Genomic DNA, 19,774 nt, shown 5'->3' with positions numbered 1-19,774 from the left:
GAAGTATTTCTGTGATTACGGAATGCTGACCCAGAAGTGTGCCACGTAATCCAGAGATATGTGTGTTGCGCACACACACACACACACACACACACACACACAAACACGCAGTATTACATTCCTAAATTCTGAAAAAGTCTGAAATGGGAACAGCTATTCCCAAGGATTTTGGATAATGGATTGTGGGCCTATGATACCAAGGTCTATGTTACATAAGAATCCTTGCCAGTAACTTTGCAAGCCCTACATCCCCATTTCTGACATCTGAAGACTAGAAATGACACATTTCAATCCAGCACTGATCAATTTTCTCCTAGGTCCCTGGAAACTTATTTTTTGGTCTGTTCACAGCTCAACTAGAAACAATCCAAAGAGAAGCAGATAAAAGAACTAGTTATAATCATTTATTTACAATGTATGTCAAGAATTAAATGGAATATAAACTCCAAGGGACAAAACTTTATTCATCTTTGAATCTACATCATTTAGACCATCATCTGGCACATGGTAGGCAATCAGTGCATGTTTGATAAATCTGACTGATGACCCCTAGGCAGGCATAATTCCATCACTGTGCCATTTCCCCAAAGAGAAAGTTCTCAGATACTTTTTTTCAGGAGGATAGTATTTGCAAATACTCAATTTACTTATACCTAAACAATAGTTAAGGAATCTCTTCAAAATTTAGATTAAACACAACATTGTAAATCAACTACACTTCAATTAAAAATTATAAAAAACACATATGGAAATGCATGCCAAGGAAAAAAATATCCAAGAAAATCTTTAAGAAGAACAAAGTTGGAGGACTCACACTACCAGATATCAAGACATAATAAAGCGATAGTAATTCACACAATTTGAGAGTGGTGCAAGGACAGACAAATAGACCAGTGCAACAGTGCAGCATCCAGAAACAGACTTTACACATGTGGACACCTGATTCATAACAAAGTCGGTACTGAAAAGCTATGCGAATGGGTCAACCTTTTTAACGAATTTTGCTGGGTCACCTGGCTATCTTATGCAAGAAAAATGAAATTTAACATGAAACACATAATATACAAAAATCAAATTTCAGATCTAAATGGGAAAGATAATTTCGCAACAAAGCTTCTAAAGATAGAATAGAGAATATTTTCATGACTTCAGGTAGGCAAACATCTTTAAAAATAGGCAATAAGGAAGAAAAGCTGACAAACTGAACTAAAAATTAGAAATTTCTGCTTATCAAAAGATACCATTAAGAAAGGGAAAAAGGCAATCCACTGAGCAGCAGATACTTGCAACACATACAACCAAAAAAACAGTCTGTACCCAGGAAGTACAAAGAATTCTTACAAATCAATAAAAAGGCACAAACACCCAATCCCAAAGTGGCCAAGTCTTGAACAGGTACTTCATTTTTATAAAGGACGTTTAAACGGCAATAAACATATGAAAAGGGGCTCAATCAGGAAAATGCAAAATAAAACCACAATAAGATACCACTACACATCCACCAGAGTGGATAACATTTAAAAGACAGACCATACCTAGAGTTGGTAAAGCTACAGAATAATAGGGACTCCCATACATTGCTAGTGGAAGTGAAAATTAGGATAATCCCTTTGGAAAGCTGACTGGAATTATCTCCTGAAGCTACACCTACCCTATGACCCAGCAATTCCCTCTTGGATATATACCCAACAAAAATGCATACACTTGTACACTGAAAGACATGACAGAAATGGTTTAGAGCAGCACCATTCACAGTAGCCAAAACTGGGAAAGACCCAAACGTCCATCAACAGCAGACTGGAAATCTAAATAATGTTATATACACGCAATGAGATACCATATGGCAACGAAAATTTACATACACACAATAAAATACTATATGTCAGTGAAAATTTACATGCACACATAAAATACCGTATTTCCAATGAAAATTAACAAAAAAGTTAAAAGCTACATGCAGTAACGAACAAATCTCACAAATGTTAGTTTAGCACTGAGTAAAAGAAGCTAGACAGCAAAAACACACATTGTGTTTACACTGATATCAAGTTTAAAATTAGACAAAATCTATGATATCAGAAGTAGCAGCAATGGGGAAAGTTTGTGGAAGGGGACACAGGGGGGGCCTCTGGGATTCCGGTAATGTTTTTTCTGCTGGCGTTTTATTCCTTGACCTGGGTGGTGATTTACATGGGTGTATTAACTGTGATTAATTCATCAAGCTGTTCACTCATGAGCTGCACGTTTTCGGCATGTATTTCATTCCTCAGTTTTAAAAACATTTTGATCAGATTATCCAAAGCATAGAGAACTTGCATAACATGCAAAAAAGACTCAGCAATGGACACTTACAAAGAGGCTACCGCTCATGAGAATCATGAAGCAGAATAATATAGCTTAATCTAATTTTCAAGAAAAGAGAAAGGCTACAAAAGATTCACCTCAGGGACTCCCCCGGTGGCACAGTGGTTAAGAATATGCCTGCCAATGCAAGGGACACGGGTTTGATCCCTGGTCCGGGAAGATCCCACATGCCACGGAGCAACTAAGCCTGTGCGCCACAACTACTGAACCCGTGTGCCACAACTACTGAAGCCCACGTGCCTAGAGCCCGTGCTCCACAAGAGAAGCCACTGCAATGAGAAGCCCGCGCACCGCAATGAAGAGTAGCCCGCGCTCGCCGCAACTAGAGAAAGCCCACGCTCAGCAACGAAGACCCAACGCAGCCAAAAATAAATAAAAGATTCACCTCAAAAACTGAAATGTTGAATCATGATAAAGAATCCATAGATTCTAGGGCTTCCCTGGTGGCGCAGTGGTTGAGAGTCCGCCTGCCGATGCAGGGGACACAGGTTCGTGCCCCGGTCCGGGAAGATCCCACATGCCGCAGAGCGGCTGGGCCCGTGAGCCATGGCCGCTGGGCCTGCGCGTCCGGAGCCTGTGCTCCGCAACGGGAGAGGCCACAACAGTGAGAGGCCCGCGTACCGGAAAAAAAAAAAGAAAAAAAAAAGAACCACTCTATGCTCTACAGTTGACCTGAACTATGTATTCATGGCAAATGGGATACGTGCAGAAGATATTAGTCAATCTGCCATAAACAAAATGAAATTATGTTTGTAAGCAAATAAACAATATAATCTATGCTCAGTGATGGAATAACACTGTCAAGTTGACAAAAAGTATTCATAGCAAACTAAAGGTAGAAATCTCCTTTCTGCTGACACCAATGTACCTTGTAAATATTATTTCTGGTACACCTGACACAGTGTCTAGGTATAATGTGTTATGTGTCTGTCTTCCTCAACCCTCCATTATTCATCTTGTACCCCTAGGGCCTACTGCAGTGCCTGAAATATAAAAGGTGTTCGACAAGTACTTTGGGATAACTATAACTAAGAATGAGCTACTATTGGACATACTTCAGTCCAAAGCTGCAAAAAGAAATAACGTAGCCTAGCAAAATGGCTAAACACATTGGGAACAGCATCAGACATATCTAAGTTCAAATCCTAAGAGCAAATACAAGCTTTTTTTTGTTTTGTTTTGTTTTGTTTTTGCGGTATGTGGGCCTCTCACTGTTGTGGCCTCTCCCGTTGCGGAGCACAGGCTCCGGACGCGCAGGCTCAGAGGCCATGGCTCACGGGCCCAGCCGCTCCACGGCAGGATCTTGCCGGACCGGGGCACGAACCTGTGTCCCCTGCATCAGCAGGCGGACTCTCAACCACTGCGCCACCAGGAAAGCCCAAGCTTTTGTATTTATTTATCAGATGAAGAAGAGTGCAAAGAAGAAATAGAATTAATACAAATGTTCCTAGTCACTGTATAAGTCACATTTAAATTTGATGGTTTTTTTAAAAAGAATTACACTAAATTTATGAGTATTAACAACGTTTTAAATCTGAACAATTTTATAAATATGGGTGGTAGTTTATATTTGTTACATAAAATGTTAATTATTAACTATTTCTTTGAAAATAAAACAGCAGGACAGAAGGCTATGACATTCACTAGGTACATGATTTTAAACAAGTCACGCTACCACTGTGTGTCTCAGTTTACTTATTTGGAGAAGGAGGACAGTACCTATCTCAGAGTTGTGAGGATTAAATGCAGGTCAAATAGCATAATGCTTGCTTAAAGAAAATTACTTGAGTAACATAAGCTATCATTCCTATTATAGATCTAGAAAGTACCCATCTAACCTAATACTCAAGCTTTACTTATAAGGAAGATAATGCCTAGAAAGAAGAATTCTAAATAAACTGCCAAATATCATAGAACAGCTGGTCAGTGATAGAGCTGAAATTAACATCTAGATCATAACCCCCAGATTGGTTCTCTTTCTATTACTCAATTATTATATCTACCTAAATAGCACTGAAAAATTATTTATAGAATGCGAAGAACTTTACCTAAAACTTTAAAATTTTAAAGATACATTCATGTAGGTTGAAACTGAACCTAAATTAAAGATACATATATTAACATTGATAGATGTTAAATTTATCCCCTATTTGAATATAACAAAGTTATTTTTCTTGGGTGCCTAAAGAAAGGGCAAACTAATTTTCTAATCTTAGAGACTAGAAAAAGTTCTATACATTTTCACACTTTAATATCATAGAACAAAAAAAATACATATTTAATATATTTATATTATGACCTACTTTTTCAAATTCAATAAAAGCATAACACAGGGATTCTCCAGTCTTCCAATCCCGGATAACTTCACAACTGAAAAATAGTTTGGAAAAAAGTGACTTTAAAGAAAAAGCATTCACTCTTACTCTTCAAAAGTAAAAAACAAAATAAGCCAAAGTTAAATTCACAGAACTATATTTCTCCAAATCTCTTCAATAATAACTATTTTTTTAAAAATAGTTCACCAGTCTAGAAACTAAATTATTTAGATTCTACTATAAATGCCCTATCTAAGCCTACAATCCTACATTCCCAAAACACTGAAGGAAGAATAAGATAAAAATATTTAATTTTCCTTTGGCAAAGGGAAATTACTGCTAAAAATCCTTTTAAATCGTAATTTATTTGTAGTCCAAATACAGATGAATTACAGATTATCTAATGCAGAATAATGCACACACATTCATACATATACATATGTTTAATAAACTTACGATTTGGGGGTTTTGAATTTTAATATAAACCAAGCTCAAATGTAATCGCATAAGTCTAGCTATTAAACAGAACTAATCCATCTTAACCAAATGAAAGGGCCAATAAGATGGAATTTAAAGCAACTGGCTTAATCCTTTTTCCTCATGTATCTCAAGCCTCATTTTAAACACATGAAATGAAACAGGGATATAAAACATTGTGAGAGAAACGAAAAGTAATCACATTATAGCATATGGTTCAGCTGCTACAATATTTAAGTATACATTAAAATGTAAATATTGAACAAAGATCTAACCAAAATTATGATACAACCAAAGTTGTAGGCAGGGAGAATGAAGAGGGCAGGATAGAAATAGACGTGAATCCTCATCTTCCTTAGCAAGAAGTTAGAACATAATGTCTCCAATTTAAAAATAAGAAGTAGCAGTATAGGAAATATTTTTGTAAAGATGATATATTATAAGTGAGTAGAGGAATAAAGGCAGGTAGTCTTTTATAGGAAGATTTTTCTTTCAATAGGAAGAATAAAGAATGGCTTCATAGAAGAAAAAACATGAAATGAAAGGAAATTCTAAACTTAAAATAATATTTTTTAATCAATTACAAAATATTCCCCTTTCTCACAGAAACACTAGTTTCATAAACTTTTGCACTAATAATACAAGGAAAATTAACCAAAAGAAAAATTTTAGAAAACTTAGATTCAAATTAATTTTGACATAGGTTGCTGGTAATTCTAGGGAGAATTTAAATGAGATAGATATTTAAAATATTAAAGAAGAATACTACAGAACTAGACTTAAACTGTTCCATTCACTTCCTGTTTTAGAGTTGAAAATGTCTGTGCTGGGAGTGAGAGAATCATTCAATGTATAATGCATACACACACATTACAATATATATACACACATATATCTACGCATACACATTTACATACATGTTTTTCTTCCCTACTGTCCAACAGACTCATCTGTAAAACTCACCAGTATAAAATTCACTTTGAGTTCACAGACTCGTCAAAAATGTTATTAGAAAACTACTAACTAATACCTAGTTTTTCTAAATCTTTCACTAATTCTAGAGACTACCTTCTTATTGGCCCAAATCTTGAGAATATTATCTCCAGATCTTCATCTGTGGTCACTGGATTCAATTTACACACAAAGAGCACATTTTCTGGAGGTTTAATATCTGCATCAGGTAGGTCTCCCACCTAAATGACAAATAAACAAGAATATAAATCAACTCCTTTATTTAATTTGCATTCTAAATATCCCATATTTAGCCCACAATGCTGATTCCCTGAAATATCTAAATTTACATTATAAACTACAGGCTCAGCAAAAGAAATCTTAATAGATTTCAAGATTCAAAACTCCATGCTTCCTGGCAGTAACAATATTAATAGCCAAAATATTTACCAGACCCCTACTTTGTGTGAAGACCATGTTTGGCACTTCATATACATTACTGCCAATTCTTAAAACAACCATGCAATTTCCATTTTACTTTTCCATGAGTAAAAATTCAAAAAGGTTAAATAACTAACTTGCCCAGGGTCACACAGTTGTAAGCAACAGAGTTGGGATTTGAACCCAGGTCTACCTGGCTTCAAAGTCCCAATTTTATCTCCACTTTTTTCTTTCTTCAAGTATTTAATATATTTTTGAAAGAACTTATGTAAGTATATCTAAGTTATGAAGCATGAAAATAAAAACACCCATGATGCCACCAACTAGCTTGAGAACTAAAATGTCCCCTGATCCCATTATCCCTCTGCCTCTCTCACCACGAATGAGCTTTTTGGTTTTCCTTTCTGGCCATTCCCTTACAGATCTTTATAGAGTTCTGACACATAAGTATATACCCCTAAGTAACATACTGTTTAGTTTTACTTGTTTTTAAACTTTTGCAAAATACTGTCATGCTGAATCTAGCCTTCGGCAATAAGTAATGCCCAATTCTTCTCCACATTATTGCTCAGTATGGAACACCAACAATTCCTGGAGAGTGTTTCTAGCTTTTTAATCTCACCCTCACTATCATCTTCTACTTCAGTCAAACCAAAGTCAACTTCATGGTCAACTACTGTGCTGAGCCGAGCCTACCACTTCCTACTAAAGAACTAGAGAGGGTGACAGTAAGAGAAAACCATGATATAATGATATGATATAATGATGGTGTTGTTTTCCTTGTGGGAAAAGTATGTTGACCATGAGCCTTTAGATGGGGAAACAATATACCTTCATACATATATTCAAAAACTCTCAGAGATGATTTCAGGTAAGATTACTATATAAAGTCTTTCCTCTTGGACAAACACATTAAAAAAAAGAGAGAGAAATCTTGGAAATCATAAACAGTAAGAAGCAACTGAGCCAGTAAGATCTGCTCAGTGTCTCTGAAGTCTATCAAAAGATAGCAATAACCTATGCCCAATAAGCAGCATTACAACATATATGGGGAAGAGCAAATCAGTAAAATCCTAAAAGGCACCTATAATGGCAGAAATACATCTAATGGAAGCACAAATGAGAAAAAAAAGTTAATGAGTTAAAAAAGAACTTGTTATACTACTTAGTGAAAGATAACTTTAAAATACTGCAAGGAAATTTAAAATATTCATAAGCTATGAAGGTCAAAACAATATTGCAAAACACTGGCTGAATTACCATTACATTATACACAAATAAAGCGAAACTGATGTTCTTAGAAAATAGAGGAAACTTGTTAATTGTGAGAATTGAAAGGACACAGGATCACCTAATGTAACAGCTAAAACCCAAAACACTGACAACACCAAGCGCTAACAAGGATGTAGAACAACAGGAAGTCTCATTCTTGCTGGTGTGAATGCAAAATGGTAATTCAATTTGGAAGAGAATTTGGCCGTTTCTTACAAAGCTAAACCATACACTCCAGCAATTGTGCTCCTAGGTATCTACTCAAATGAGTTAAAAATTATGTCCACACTAAATTCTACACACAAAGGTTTACAGCAGCTTTATTCATATTTGCCAAAACTTGGAAGCAACCAAGATATTTAATAGGTGAATGGATAAACAAACTGTGGTAGACCCATATGAAATATTATGTAACTATCAAGAGAAATGAGCTATCAAGCCATGAAAAGACATGGAGGAACCTTAAGTATACGTTGCTAAGTGAAAGAAGCCAATCTGAAAAGGCTACACATTGTATGATTCCAATTATATGACATTCTGGAAAAGGCAAAACTATGCAGACAGTAAAAAAAGATACTGGTTGTCAGGAGTTAGGGGGATGAACAGGTGGAGCACAGAAGACTTTCAAGGCAGTGAAACTATTCTGTACAATACATGGCATTTGTCAACACAAAGAGTGGATCCTAATGTAAATTAAGGATTTTAGTTAATAATAATTTATCAATATTGGCTCACCAATTGTAACAAATGTACCACACTAATGGAAGATGCTAATTAAAAAGGTAAACAGTTGGGGAGGGTGAAGGGAGTACATAGGAACTCTCTGTACTTCTTGTTCAATTTTTCTGTAAATCTAAAACTACTCTATAAAATAAATTCTATGTATTAAAAACAAAACAAGAAAAGGAATCCACAAGTCCATATAGATAATGAATATATGATAAGTAGAGATAATAAAGGAGTGCTCTTCCTTACAAAAGGCAGGCTGACAAGTGTGGAAAAAAGGGCAGAGTTGGGAAATCACCACTTTGCACCCATCAGAGTCAAGATTGGTTCAAGCAATAGTCACGGATGGCTAAGAAATCCAGAGGGACAGTTTGACAAGGAATAAGATATCTGAAGGTCTCAAAGTGCCTTTCTACAGATGGCTTATTAGTTGCAAGGGGAAAACAGAAACTATGCAGTGGAGTCCCCAGACAATGGATTACCTTGACCAAGTGATCAAAACGAACACTTTCCAATGAGAGGCAGATGGATATTATCCACCTCCAGATGTGACATCTGAGAAGGATACAATGTCACCTATGTAGTACTCTGGCTATGGGTGTATAACCTGAATCTTAATCACAAGGCAACAGCAGATAAACCTAAATTGAAGAATATTCTACAAAATAAATGACCTGTATTCTTCAAAAATGTTAATGTAATGAAAAATAAGGCAAGTTAAGGAATTCTTCCAGATTAAAGAGATTAGAGCAACATGACAACTAAATGCAACAGATGATTGATCATGAGCTGGATTCTAGACTGGCAGGAAAAAAAAAGCTATGAAGGATATTACTGAAGTAACTGACAAAACTGGAAGGTAGACTGTAATTTCTATCAATTTTAAATTTCATGATTTTGATATCTATACTGTGAATATGTAGGATAATATTGTTGCTCTTAGGAAATACACACTAATGAAAGAGAAAAGATATCTGCACCGCAATTTCAAATGGTCCCCCCAAAACAGTATGTGCGTATGTGCATGTATAATCAGAGACAGAGAGGGAGAGGAGAGAGAGAGAGAAAAAATGAACGATCAAAGCAGATGTGGCAAAATGTTAAAAATGGGTGAATCTGGGTAAAAGGTATATAGAAGTTGTCTGCGTTATTTGTAATTTTTCTGTAAATTTGAAATTATCTGAAAATAAAAAGTTTAAAGAATATGTCAACTCCTCTTATTCTGGCATAAACTTTCTATACTTTGTTGATGAAAGCTCTGATGATAAGCTAATGTTCTTTCCCTTATAAATCACTTACTCTTGCTGCCCAGGTGCTCAAAGGATTTTTCTTTTAAGTCCAGTAATTTTCTTAGAATTTGTCTTGGTGTTGGCTATTCTGGGTCAATATTCTCAGATAACACAGTGTGCTCATTAAACTGTATATTTTTAATTTTTTTTCAATTCAGTAAAGTTTTCTTGAATTATAATCTTTAGTATTTGTTCCTTCAGACTAGTGATGCTAATACGAATTTTAAAACATAATGAACCTGAAAGCTCTACTATATAAAATAATGATAGTAATAAAAACTTAATTATTATCCATCCATTCCAATATTATTGATGACCTACTACGTGAAAGGTATACCTATTCCACAAAAATAAGAAATGGAAAAAATGCCTAGTAGGTCAACTAATCATGTACTGAATAACTGTTCCCCAAATGACTTCATATTGCTAGTAATACAAAAAAGAGTATACTTTACAGTGTTCAATTTCTGCCCAGGTTTTATCCTGTACTTAGTATTTTACTATTTAATCTTAATACTTGAGACGTACAAAGAATTATTCTCTAATATACTTAAAATTCAGTGCAAGAAACTCTTTAAAAATGAGATGAGTATAAACAACTGAAACCCAATTAATATTTGTAAGCTGGATATCCACTTCCCATTTTTTTAAAAAGGCACTTAGCACTATATTAATAGTGGAATCAAATCTGTTTACTTTCATTTGTGTTACTATGTCATACAAAATTTAATCCAAAAAAAACCTCTTAGCTAAATTTTTTAATATTTTAAAGACTATCAAAAAGTCAGAAATAAACTCACAATGAGTATGTATTAAATATATTGCTGAAAAACTATTCGAACAAAGTAATTATCTTACCATTTCTAGTAGAATAGCTTGAGTTTTGGCCTCTTTTTCTGCCTTTATTTCTTCTACTTCTTCAGCCGATCTTCCTTTGAAATCATCAATTTCTTCATCTGCTCCTATTCGACCACTCTGTAAGGCAGAAGTTACTCATATATATATTTAAAGAATAGAAAAATCTAAGAAATATGAGAGACATTATGCTTTATTCTTAGTTCCATCAAATGTGTTAGAACATTTGTTTCACAAATGTGAAACAAACTTACAAACCTCTGAAAATTGATTTAGATGAATTCAATAATACTAGCCAGACTAGGCATCTAATTTATTTTGAAATCAAAATAAACATTTATATAGGAACTACCTGGTATCCAACTAAGTGCTGAATACAGAAGATAAATGATCTTAGAAATTAAGCATTAAATCCCAACTATAAAGATAAATTCAGCTTTGAGGAAGCCTCATATGCAGAAATTTTTACCTCAAAAGATCTGAGGGAAAAAGTTTCCATTATGCCACAGAAATTTCTGGGTTCTAGCCTGGCTCAAAAGTATCCCCAGTTGAAAAGTTCCTTCACAAGCTGATAATTTAATTTAGCCTTAAAGCTACACTCCTATCTAGAGTTAAGAGATAAGAGAAATATTTCCCCAAGGTATTCATATAAGCTTCCAGAGCTAAGGAAAGAATATTAGGGAAATAAAAAGATAGGTAGAAAAATGAGTATCTCCCTGGAAGAGAAAAAAGAACTCTAAACTTGTCCTAGTATTACTGATCAAGCAAGATAATCATTCTGAAGAAATAAGTTTTAATAAGGTAAAAAGCAAATTTTATGCAAAACATTAATATGTATATACATTCAATCACAAGAAGACTCTACTTACATCTAGTTGTTCCCTTGTAGGTTCTGGTGATCGATCAGGAATTAATAGATCAGGAGGATCATCAAATGGATCATCTAAAATCACTGTATGATTTATCCTTACAAAATAAATCCAAGTCAAATGTTACATTTATGTCATTTCAGAATCCATGTTTTACTTTTTATAAAAATTATAACAAATATCTTAAGTATCTCTAACACCAAAAAAAACATAAGCTCTTAAATTTTATTGCACAAGGATATTACTAGTGTATACTTTCACAATTAGTGTTACTGTCTTTGATTGTTTGATATATTATATTTATTACTCTGCATTATGCTAAGATGTAATATAAATGACTAAATCCTAGTAATTTTGTCATAGCTCTCAATAATCTGCATTTTTTAAAAGCTAAAGGATTAATAATTCCTCCCAACATAAGCATTTATAATTAGTACAAGTATTTTTTTAAATAAAGGTCTTCTCTATTATAAAGATTCTTATAGTCACACATTTTAGAATTATCCAAAAACCAGTCCTATGTATGCCATCCCCATTACCTGTCAAACATCACATATAAAACATTCTAGTACATTTCAACAGTAAACTATAACCATACCTGATATCTTGATATGGAACAAAGTCCTTATCAACAAAGGTCTCATTAATTTTCTTAATTATGTCCATGCCTTCTGTCACTTCACCAAACACTGTATGAACACCATCAAGGTAATCTAGATTATCTCCTGTTGTAATAAGAAACTATATAGAAAGACATAGAATAAATACAAATATATATATAATTCAAACTGAAATCAGTTACAAAAGACTACATTAATTGCATGAATTCTCACCTACTTGTCACTACTACTAAGTATAAGGCACAAAGCTTAAACATAAAATATCAATAAATACAGATGCTCTGATTGTTTAAAATAATTGAACAAACCAAATCTCAGTTTTTTCACATGTAAACTGTGAGGGAAAAAAACCATCTACTCCAATGGGGCTGTTGTGACAATGAATGAAAGGTGCTCAACATGACCTGTTTTGAAATAAGTAATCAATACTGAAAGGAAACGGGCCACACTGTGAACAGTGATATTCCAGGAATGGTGGGATTGTAGGCAATATTATTTTCATCTTTGTGCTTTTCTGTATTTTCTAAATTCCTCCCAATGGACATGCTTTACTTTTAAAAGGACAAAATAATAAGGATTTTTTTAACATAGGAAAAAATAGTGTCATTTTTTTCTTCTAACAAATATCTTTGATTGAAATTCTCTCATTACTAGATATTTACAAAGATAATTTTGTGGGTTCCCTAGAGCAAAACTCATCTCCTCACCCATTTCCTTACCTGAGATCCATGCTGATCACTGCCATTGTTCACCATGGACACAGTGCCCTTCTTCTTGTGCTTAATTCTTGGCACTTTTTCAGCATCGAAAAAGCTTGCTTGATCGCCATACAGTTGACTAAAAATACATACAATAAGGTTATAAAATATAAGTATACTCAACATGAAATATAAAACTACTAGGGTTACATATAGGGTGCTAGGGTTAACATATAAGGTTACCATTTGTTTTTGGTTTTTTTTGGCTGTGCGCATGGCTTGCGGGATGGAACCCATGCCCCCTGCACTGGAAGGGCAGAGTCTTAACCACTGGACTGCCAGGGAAGTCCCAGGTTACCATTTCTTTATAGAAATGCCACTATGATTCAAAATATTCCTTTTATTTGCTATAGACATTTATGGAACTTGGGAAAAATCTATATATATATATAGATTTTTTTTTTTTTTATGGTACGCAGGCCTCTCACTGTTGTGGCCTCTCCCGTTGCAGAGCACAGGCTCGGGACGCGCAGGCTCAGCAGCCATGGCTCACAGGCCTAGCCGCTCCGCGGTATGTGGGATCTTCCCGGACCGGGGCATGAACCCACGTCCCCTGCATCGGCAGGCGGACTCTCAACCACTGCGCCACCAGGAAAGCCCGAGGCAATTCTATTTTTACTCATTTGAAAATAAAAGAACTTACCCAAAAACTGATTCTCCTCCACGGCCAGTCCCTGTAGGATCACCAGTCTGTATGATAAAATCCCTCTATAATATATAGGATACTTTGTTAATTCAGAGAGCTTGCTAGATAGTTCCAATAACAAAGAACATGACTAATATCCACCAACTCACCTGTACATTGTGAATAAGGCAATAATTGTAATATTTTATTTTGCACAACTTCAGGAAATTCAAGCAAGCTGAAAGAAAGTAAATAGTAAATTTATCACAGTAGTTCACAAATATATTTTTAACCAAGTAAAAGCACAGTTAGTATAGTTTAATTTCTAAGTTACCATACAAAAACTTCCCCAAATGGTCAAATGTCCAAAGCCACTGAAAAAGGTAGTAATCCTAGAAAAAGGCAATATGTTTTAAATTATCATTTTATTCTCTTTTTCTTTGGATTTCTTGGGCATCTGAACTGTATAGAAAACTGAAACTTATCTGGGATAAGCAATCATTTGTTGATGAATTGATTTTGTAAGGGAAAGAAAAAATGAAGAGGACACTATGACTGCAAAGGATCTAGCAGAGTATCTGAAAATGGGTACAGATTATTTATATTAGAGAAAACAAAATATCTGGGACCATTTTTTTCACAATGATTAAACAGCCCTTCACAAAAATCCATATACTTATCATGTACCATGTTTTTTAAATAAATTCACTCATTTATCCAATAAACACTGACTGAGAATCTTCTAAGTACCTGTCACTGTTGTTAGGTCAAATGCCATTAAATCTCGATCTCTGCCCTTAACAAGTTTACAGTCTAGTTGTAGAGAAACATGCTAACAACTTCTCAAGGCACTAAGCTAGAAACCAAACAGTCAGAAAGACATATGAGGTGGTCCCTGCCCTCAAGGAGCTTATACTAAACTAGGGTCCTTTCACCTGAACACAAATAGTTACAATAGTGGGCACACCTGATAATACCATCTGTGCACTTAAATGGTACAAAGTTTAAAAGTGCTTTTAAATATGCCACACAAGTTGAAAAGAGATTGTTTCTAGCTGGGGAAATGAGAACACCTCCTGGAGGCTTAAGGGAGCACTAAAAGAACTGGATTGGCAGAGAGTAGAGAGTGGGCATTTCAAGCTGGGAGGACATTATGAAATACCCTGGAAGTGGGAATTTAAATGTTTTGGGGAGGGTCCAGGAGACCAGTCTAACTTCTATAACTTCTCCAGTGACACAGAGGAACAGAGGATTAAAAAGCTGGAGAGGTAAGATGAAGCCAAGTTATTGGAGGTTCTTGAATATCAGTCTTCTGATCATTTTTCTAGAAAACAAATGTATTCCTGGAGTTACTGTTAAACATATAGGAGTAGTCCTTTAACTAGAAAACAAAAATAATGAATCTAAGTAGTGATCAACAATGGTTGCCAAAATCTTTAGGTGAAAAGCTAATGGGAACACTATAACAGATATTATCAGGTAGACAGGCCTGAACCACTAACCAATTTTAACATCACAAAAAGATCCAACCAGACATCGAGTGCCTCCTGAATGTGATGCAGCTGGAAGTACAGGCTACCTGATATGAAATATTCTTGCCAAAAACATTAAACCTGAATCTGATCAAGGCTCTGGATCTAAGTAGCAATTCATGAGAAATAGAAGGGATAGAAGAATATATTAAAAGATACAACAGGGATAAAATCAGTCAAATCCAAAATGAGAAAAATCTATCAATGACCCAGATTCTTTCTCAAAAATTTTTCAGGGAAAAAAGGGGGGCGGGGGGAACTTACAGATTAAAAGATATTTAAGAGATGTATCAACCAATATAATATATGGACCTCCTTACAAGACTAAACACACTCTTATCATACAATCCAGCAATCATGTTCCTTTGCATTTACCCAACGCATCTGGAAACAGGTCTATGCAAAAACTTGCACACGGATGTTTATAGCAGCTTTATTCATAACTGCCAAAATTTGGAAGCAATCAAGATGTCCTTCAGTAAGTGAATGGATAAATAATCTGTGGTACAACCAGACAATGAAATATTATTCAAGGCAAAAAGAATTGAGATATCAAGCCATGACAAGACGGGGGAACCTAAAATGCATTACTCAGTGAAAGAAGTCAATCTGAAAAGGCTACATACCGTATGGTTCCATCTGTATAACATTCTGGAAAAAGCAAAACTATGGACACAATAAAAGATAAGTGGTTGCCAGGAGATGCGGGGGAGGGGAATGAACAGGCAGAGCACAGAGGATTTTTAGGGCAGTGAAATTACTCTGCATGATACTGTAACGGTGGATACACGTCACTATACATTTGTCCAAAGCCACAGAATGCACACCACCACGAGCGTACCCTAACATAAATAATGGACTTTGGGTGATAATGATGTGTCAATACAGGTTCATCAAATGTACCACTGTAGTAACAAATGTAAAGTATGTACAATGTTACATGGTAGAAACATTACAAATGTATTACAAATGTACCATTCTGGTGGGAGGTACGACAATGGCAGAGGCCTGTGCACTGGGTGTAGGGGGAATATGGGAAATCTCTGTACCTTTACCTCAGTTTTGCTATGAACCTTAAAGTGCTTTAAAAAAAATAAAGTCTTAATTTTAAAATGGGGTGGGGGAGAACCTACAGATTAAAAGATATTTAAGAGAGACTTCCCTGGCGGTCCAGTGGTTAAGGCTCTGCGCCTCCAATGCAGGGGGTGCGGGTTCCATCCCTGGCGGGGGAACTAAGATCCCCCAAGCCGAGGGGTGCGGCAAAAAAATAAAAAATAAAAAAATTTAAACATCCAGTGGAGTGGGGCTATAGATGAAACATTTCACAACTGTTAAACAGAAGCTGATCATCAGCACATGAGAGTTCATTTACATGTTTCTACTTCTGTGTATGTTTCAAGTTTTCTATAACAAAAAGGTTTAAAAAAAAAGAAAAAGAGGGCTTCCCTTGTGGCGCAGTGGTTGAGAGTCCGCCTGCCGATGCAGGGGACACGGGTTCGTGCCCCGGTCCGGGAAGATCCCACATGCCGCGGAGCGGCTAGGCCCGTGAGCCATGGCCACTGAGCCTGCGCGTCCGGAGCCTGTGCTCCACAACGGGAGAGGCCACAACAGTGAGAGGCCCGCGTACCGCAAAAAAAAAAAGAAAAAAAAAAGAAAAAGAAGGGAGAGAAGGAGGGAGGAAAAAAGAAAAATAAGTCTGGATATACTTACTATAAATTGATAAGTAGTTACATATAGAAGTAGATACCCAATCACCTGCTTACAAATATATACAAATAGGGTGGACTTATGTTTTTAGTGTCCCAAGCTATCTTTGCAGAAACATTGCTTGTCCATTTTGTCCGTGTTAATTAGGTGAGATAACCCTACCTCCCCTTTAGTCTCTCATAGTTCTACGGAAAAAGGCCCACAAACTTGCCAGGTGCTGCTCCACATGGAGAGTGTCAAACTCAAAGGAAAGCAAATCCAAGAGATGAAAAATACAATTCCCTAAAAAATCCTGTGTACCCCCTGGTCCTGCCATCCTTAAAGCTTACCCCAGTAACATGAGGCAATCAACTGTTTTCTTTAAGCCAGTTTGTGTTGAGTTTCTATCACTTGCACAAAGAATCTTAATACAACACATATATTTGCATTACTCAATATAATGAACCTTTGGTGTATGCCCTCAAAGTGTCAGGCACTGCAGTAGATGCTCAGGATATAGAGATAATTAAGACACAGTCCCTATTCTCTTAGAGTTTACATTCTTGAGAGGAGCCCAGGACTTGCAAATTAATTCCAGGAAAATAGGTAAATGTATAACAAAATATGTACTGTGATTTATAAAAGACCTGAGACAGAACACAAGAAACCAATCGAACTCTACTTAGGGACACTGGAGAGTTTCACAGAAGAGATCATGCTTGATCTGAAAGTTGAATAATAAGCAGGAACTTTGCCAAAAGGACAACAGCGGAGAGAAATGTGGGGTAGAGGCAACAGTATGTGAAAGGCATAGAGGTATGGCTGAGTGTTGAGGGGTGGCGATAAGTGAGCGTGGGATAAAGTGCAGCACGTCGGAAGGCACTCAAGGTACCATACTGCAGCTTGTTTCATCTTCTTTCATAGACTGCATTCCGTGGGGGCAGGACCCTGCTTGTAACTAAACTCTCCTGGTCTCTAGCTTCTCCCCACTCTGAAACATTCTCCACACTGCTACTTATTATCGTCCTAAGACAAGAAGTTTGCCATGCCTCCATCCTGCTCTTAATCCCTTCAAAGACTCTGGGCTTAAGGCTATTCACGACCTGACCTAATCTAAAAACGTGTACAACCAGACTCGCAGTCGGCCATTCCACTGTCAAGCCACGCGGATCTACTTGCTATTTCCATTAAATTTCAAGCAAACAAGAAAACCCTCGCTCCCACTCATTTTTCAAAGAGCTAGTTCAAGGGCTCTGAATTCTTTGCTAGCTTTGCTTCTCCCCGCCCCCTGCCAAAATTACACCCTCCTCTGGTTTCCATGGCAACTTACACATTCTTCCACTACAACGCTTAAGAAATTAAATGGGTTGCGGCGCCTATTTCCACCAATTTAAAATTAGACCCTCAAGGGTAAGAGGCCCATTCTACGGCTTGGCACAAAGTCTCGCATAGTGGACGATCAATGAGTGTTTGCTAAGGTTGGGTGCACACCTCTGGACAGCCCTTCCTCCAACCACGAGGGATGCCCACACTCACGGCTCCAAGCCCATCCTCCCTGCTTTCATCAGGATATACTGATTACACACCAAGGAATACTGCTTGTGTTCCTCTGACTAGTGAAAAGCAGTAAAGCCGCAAAAGCTATGGGCATTGTATATGCTGCATTACACACACACACACACACACACACGCATTTAATAACCACAAGCACCCGCCACCCGGACCCAGCACCAGATGCGGAGAAGGGCTGCTCCTCAAAAAAACTTTTCAACCAAGGCCCGCTAATAAAACAGCGCAGTCGCGGGCACCATCAGCCCAGAAGCTCCAACCAGTCCACGGGGACCTGGCAGAAAAGGCAAAGTGGGGAAGGCAGATAGCGGCCCGGCGGAGAGGTGAGCGGGGCCCGGGCCTCACCGCGCGGCCGCTCCTCCGTGTACAAGTCGATGACGACATCGCCCAAGGTGGTCTCCAGCAGAACAGCCATGGCGCCCGCTCCTCCTCTGCAACAAGCCCCAGGGGTGACAGGCTCAGCCCGACGTCAACTACGCCAGGCGTCACCCTCGGCGCGACGCCTTTTACGTCATCCCTCCGGCGACAACGCCCCCTTCCGGGAGGCTCCTCTGGGCGGATCTGGTCGGTGCCCCGCCTCCCCCGGCTGTCGGGCGGTGCCCTGGGTCCTGCCCATGGCGCGGCCCTTTTGAAAATCGTTCTTAGCCCTTGGCGACTGGCGCGGAAACCTGTCACTCAAAGGGGCTTCTGTGAAGGATTTGTGACCCTTTGTGCTCTATCTCAAGAATGGGGCGCTCTTGCACTGTTAGTGGGAATGTAAACTGATACAGCCACTATGAAGAACAGTATGGAGGTTTCTTAAAAAACTGAAAATAGAGTTACCACACCACCCAGCAATACCACTCCTGGGCATATACCCTGAGAAAACCATAATTCAAAGAGAGTCATGTACCACAATGTTCATTGCAGCACAATTTACAATAGCCAGGACATGGAAGCAACCTAAGTGTCCATCAACAGATGAATGGATAGAGAAGATGTGGCACATACATACAATGGAATATTAGTCATAAAAAGGAACGAAATGGAGTTATGTGTAGTGAGGTGGATGGACCTGGAGTCTGTCATACACAGTAAGAAAGTCAGAAAGAGAAAAACAAATACCGTATGCTAACACATATATATGGAATCTAAAAAAAAAAAAAAAAAAAAAGGTTCTGAAGAACGTAGGGGCAGGACAGGAATAACGACTCAGACGTAGCGAATGGATTTGAGGACACAGGGAGGGGGAAGGGTAAGCTGGGACGAAGTGAGAGAGCGGCATGGACATATAGACACTACCAAATGTAAAATAGATCGCTAGTGGGAAGCAGCCACAAAGCACAGGGAGATCAGCTCGGTGCTTTGTGTTCCCCTAGAGGGGTGGGATAGTGAGGGTGGGAGGGAGGGAGACGCAAGAGGGAGGGGATATGGGGATATATGTAT

The 19,774-nt window shown here is 37.3% G+C and overlaps 1 protein-coding gene across 1 annotated transcript in view; it reads right to left on the bottom strand.

Annotated features, from left to right (window-relative positions):
• PPIL4 (peptidylprolyl isomerase like 4) overlaps nucleotides 1–18,853 on the bottom strand; it is a 33,979-nt gene extending 15,126 nt beyond the window's left edge. Inside the window, exons 1-9 of the mRNA XM_067701802.1 lie at nucleotides 18,695–18,853; nucleotides 13,733–13,800; nucleotides 13,581–13,645; nucleotides 12,899–13,016; nucleotides 12,158–12,300; nucleotides 11,560–11,656; nucleotides 10,694–10,810; nucleotides 6,225–6,349; nucleotides 4,668–4,734 (exon numbers count right to left, since the gene is read on the bottom strand). Coding sequence (XP_067557903.1) covers nucleotides 4,668–4,734; nucleotides 6,225–6,349; nucleotides 10,694–10,810; nucleotides 11,560–11,656; nucleotides 12,158–12,300; nucleotides 12,899–13,016; nucleotides 13,581–13,645; nucleotides 13,733–13,800; nucleotides 18,695–18,764 — 870 coding nt within the window. The 5' untranslated portion in view covers nucleotides 18,765–18,853. The remainder of the gene's footprint in view (nucleotides 1–4,667; nucleotides 4,735–6,224; nucleotides 6,350–10,693; nucleotides 10,811–11,559; nucleotides 11,657–12,157; nucleotides 12,301–12,898; nucleotides 13,017–13,580; nucleotides 13,646–13,732; nucleotides 13,801–18,694) is intronic.
• Between the last annotated feature and the right edge of the window lie 921 nt (nucleotides 18,854–19,774).

This window comes from Pseudorca crassidens, chromosome 13, assembly GCF_039906515.1.
Source record: "Pseudorca crassidens isolate mPseCra1 chromosome 13, mPseCra1.hap1, whole genome shotgun sequence".
NCBI lineage: Eukaryota > Metazoa > Chordata > Mammalia > Artiodactyla > Delphinidae > Pseudorca > Pseudorca crassidens.
Note: the sequence above shows the minus strand (reverse complement) of the source record. Positions and strands in the feature narration are given on the sequence as shown.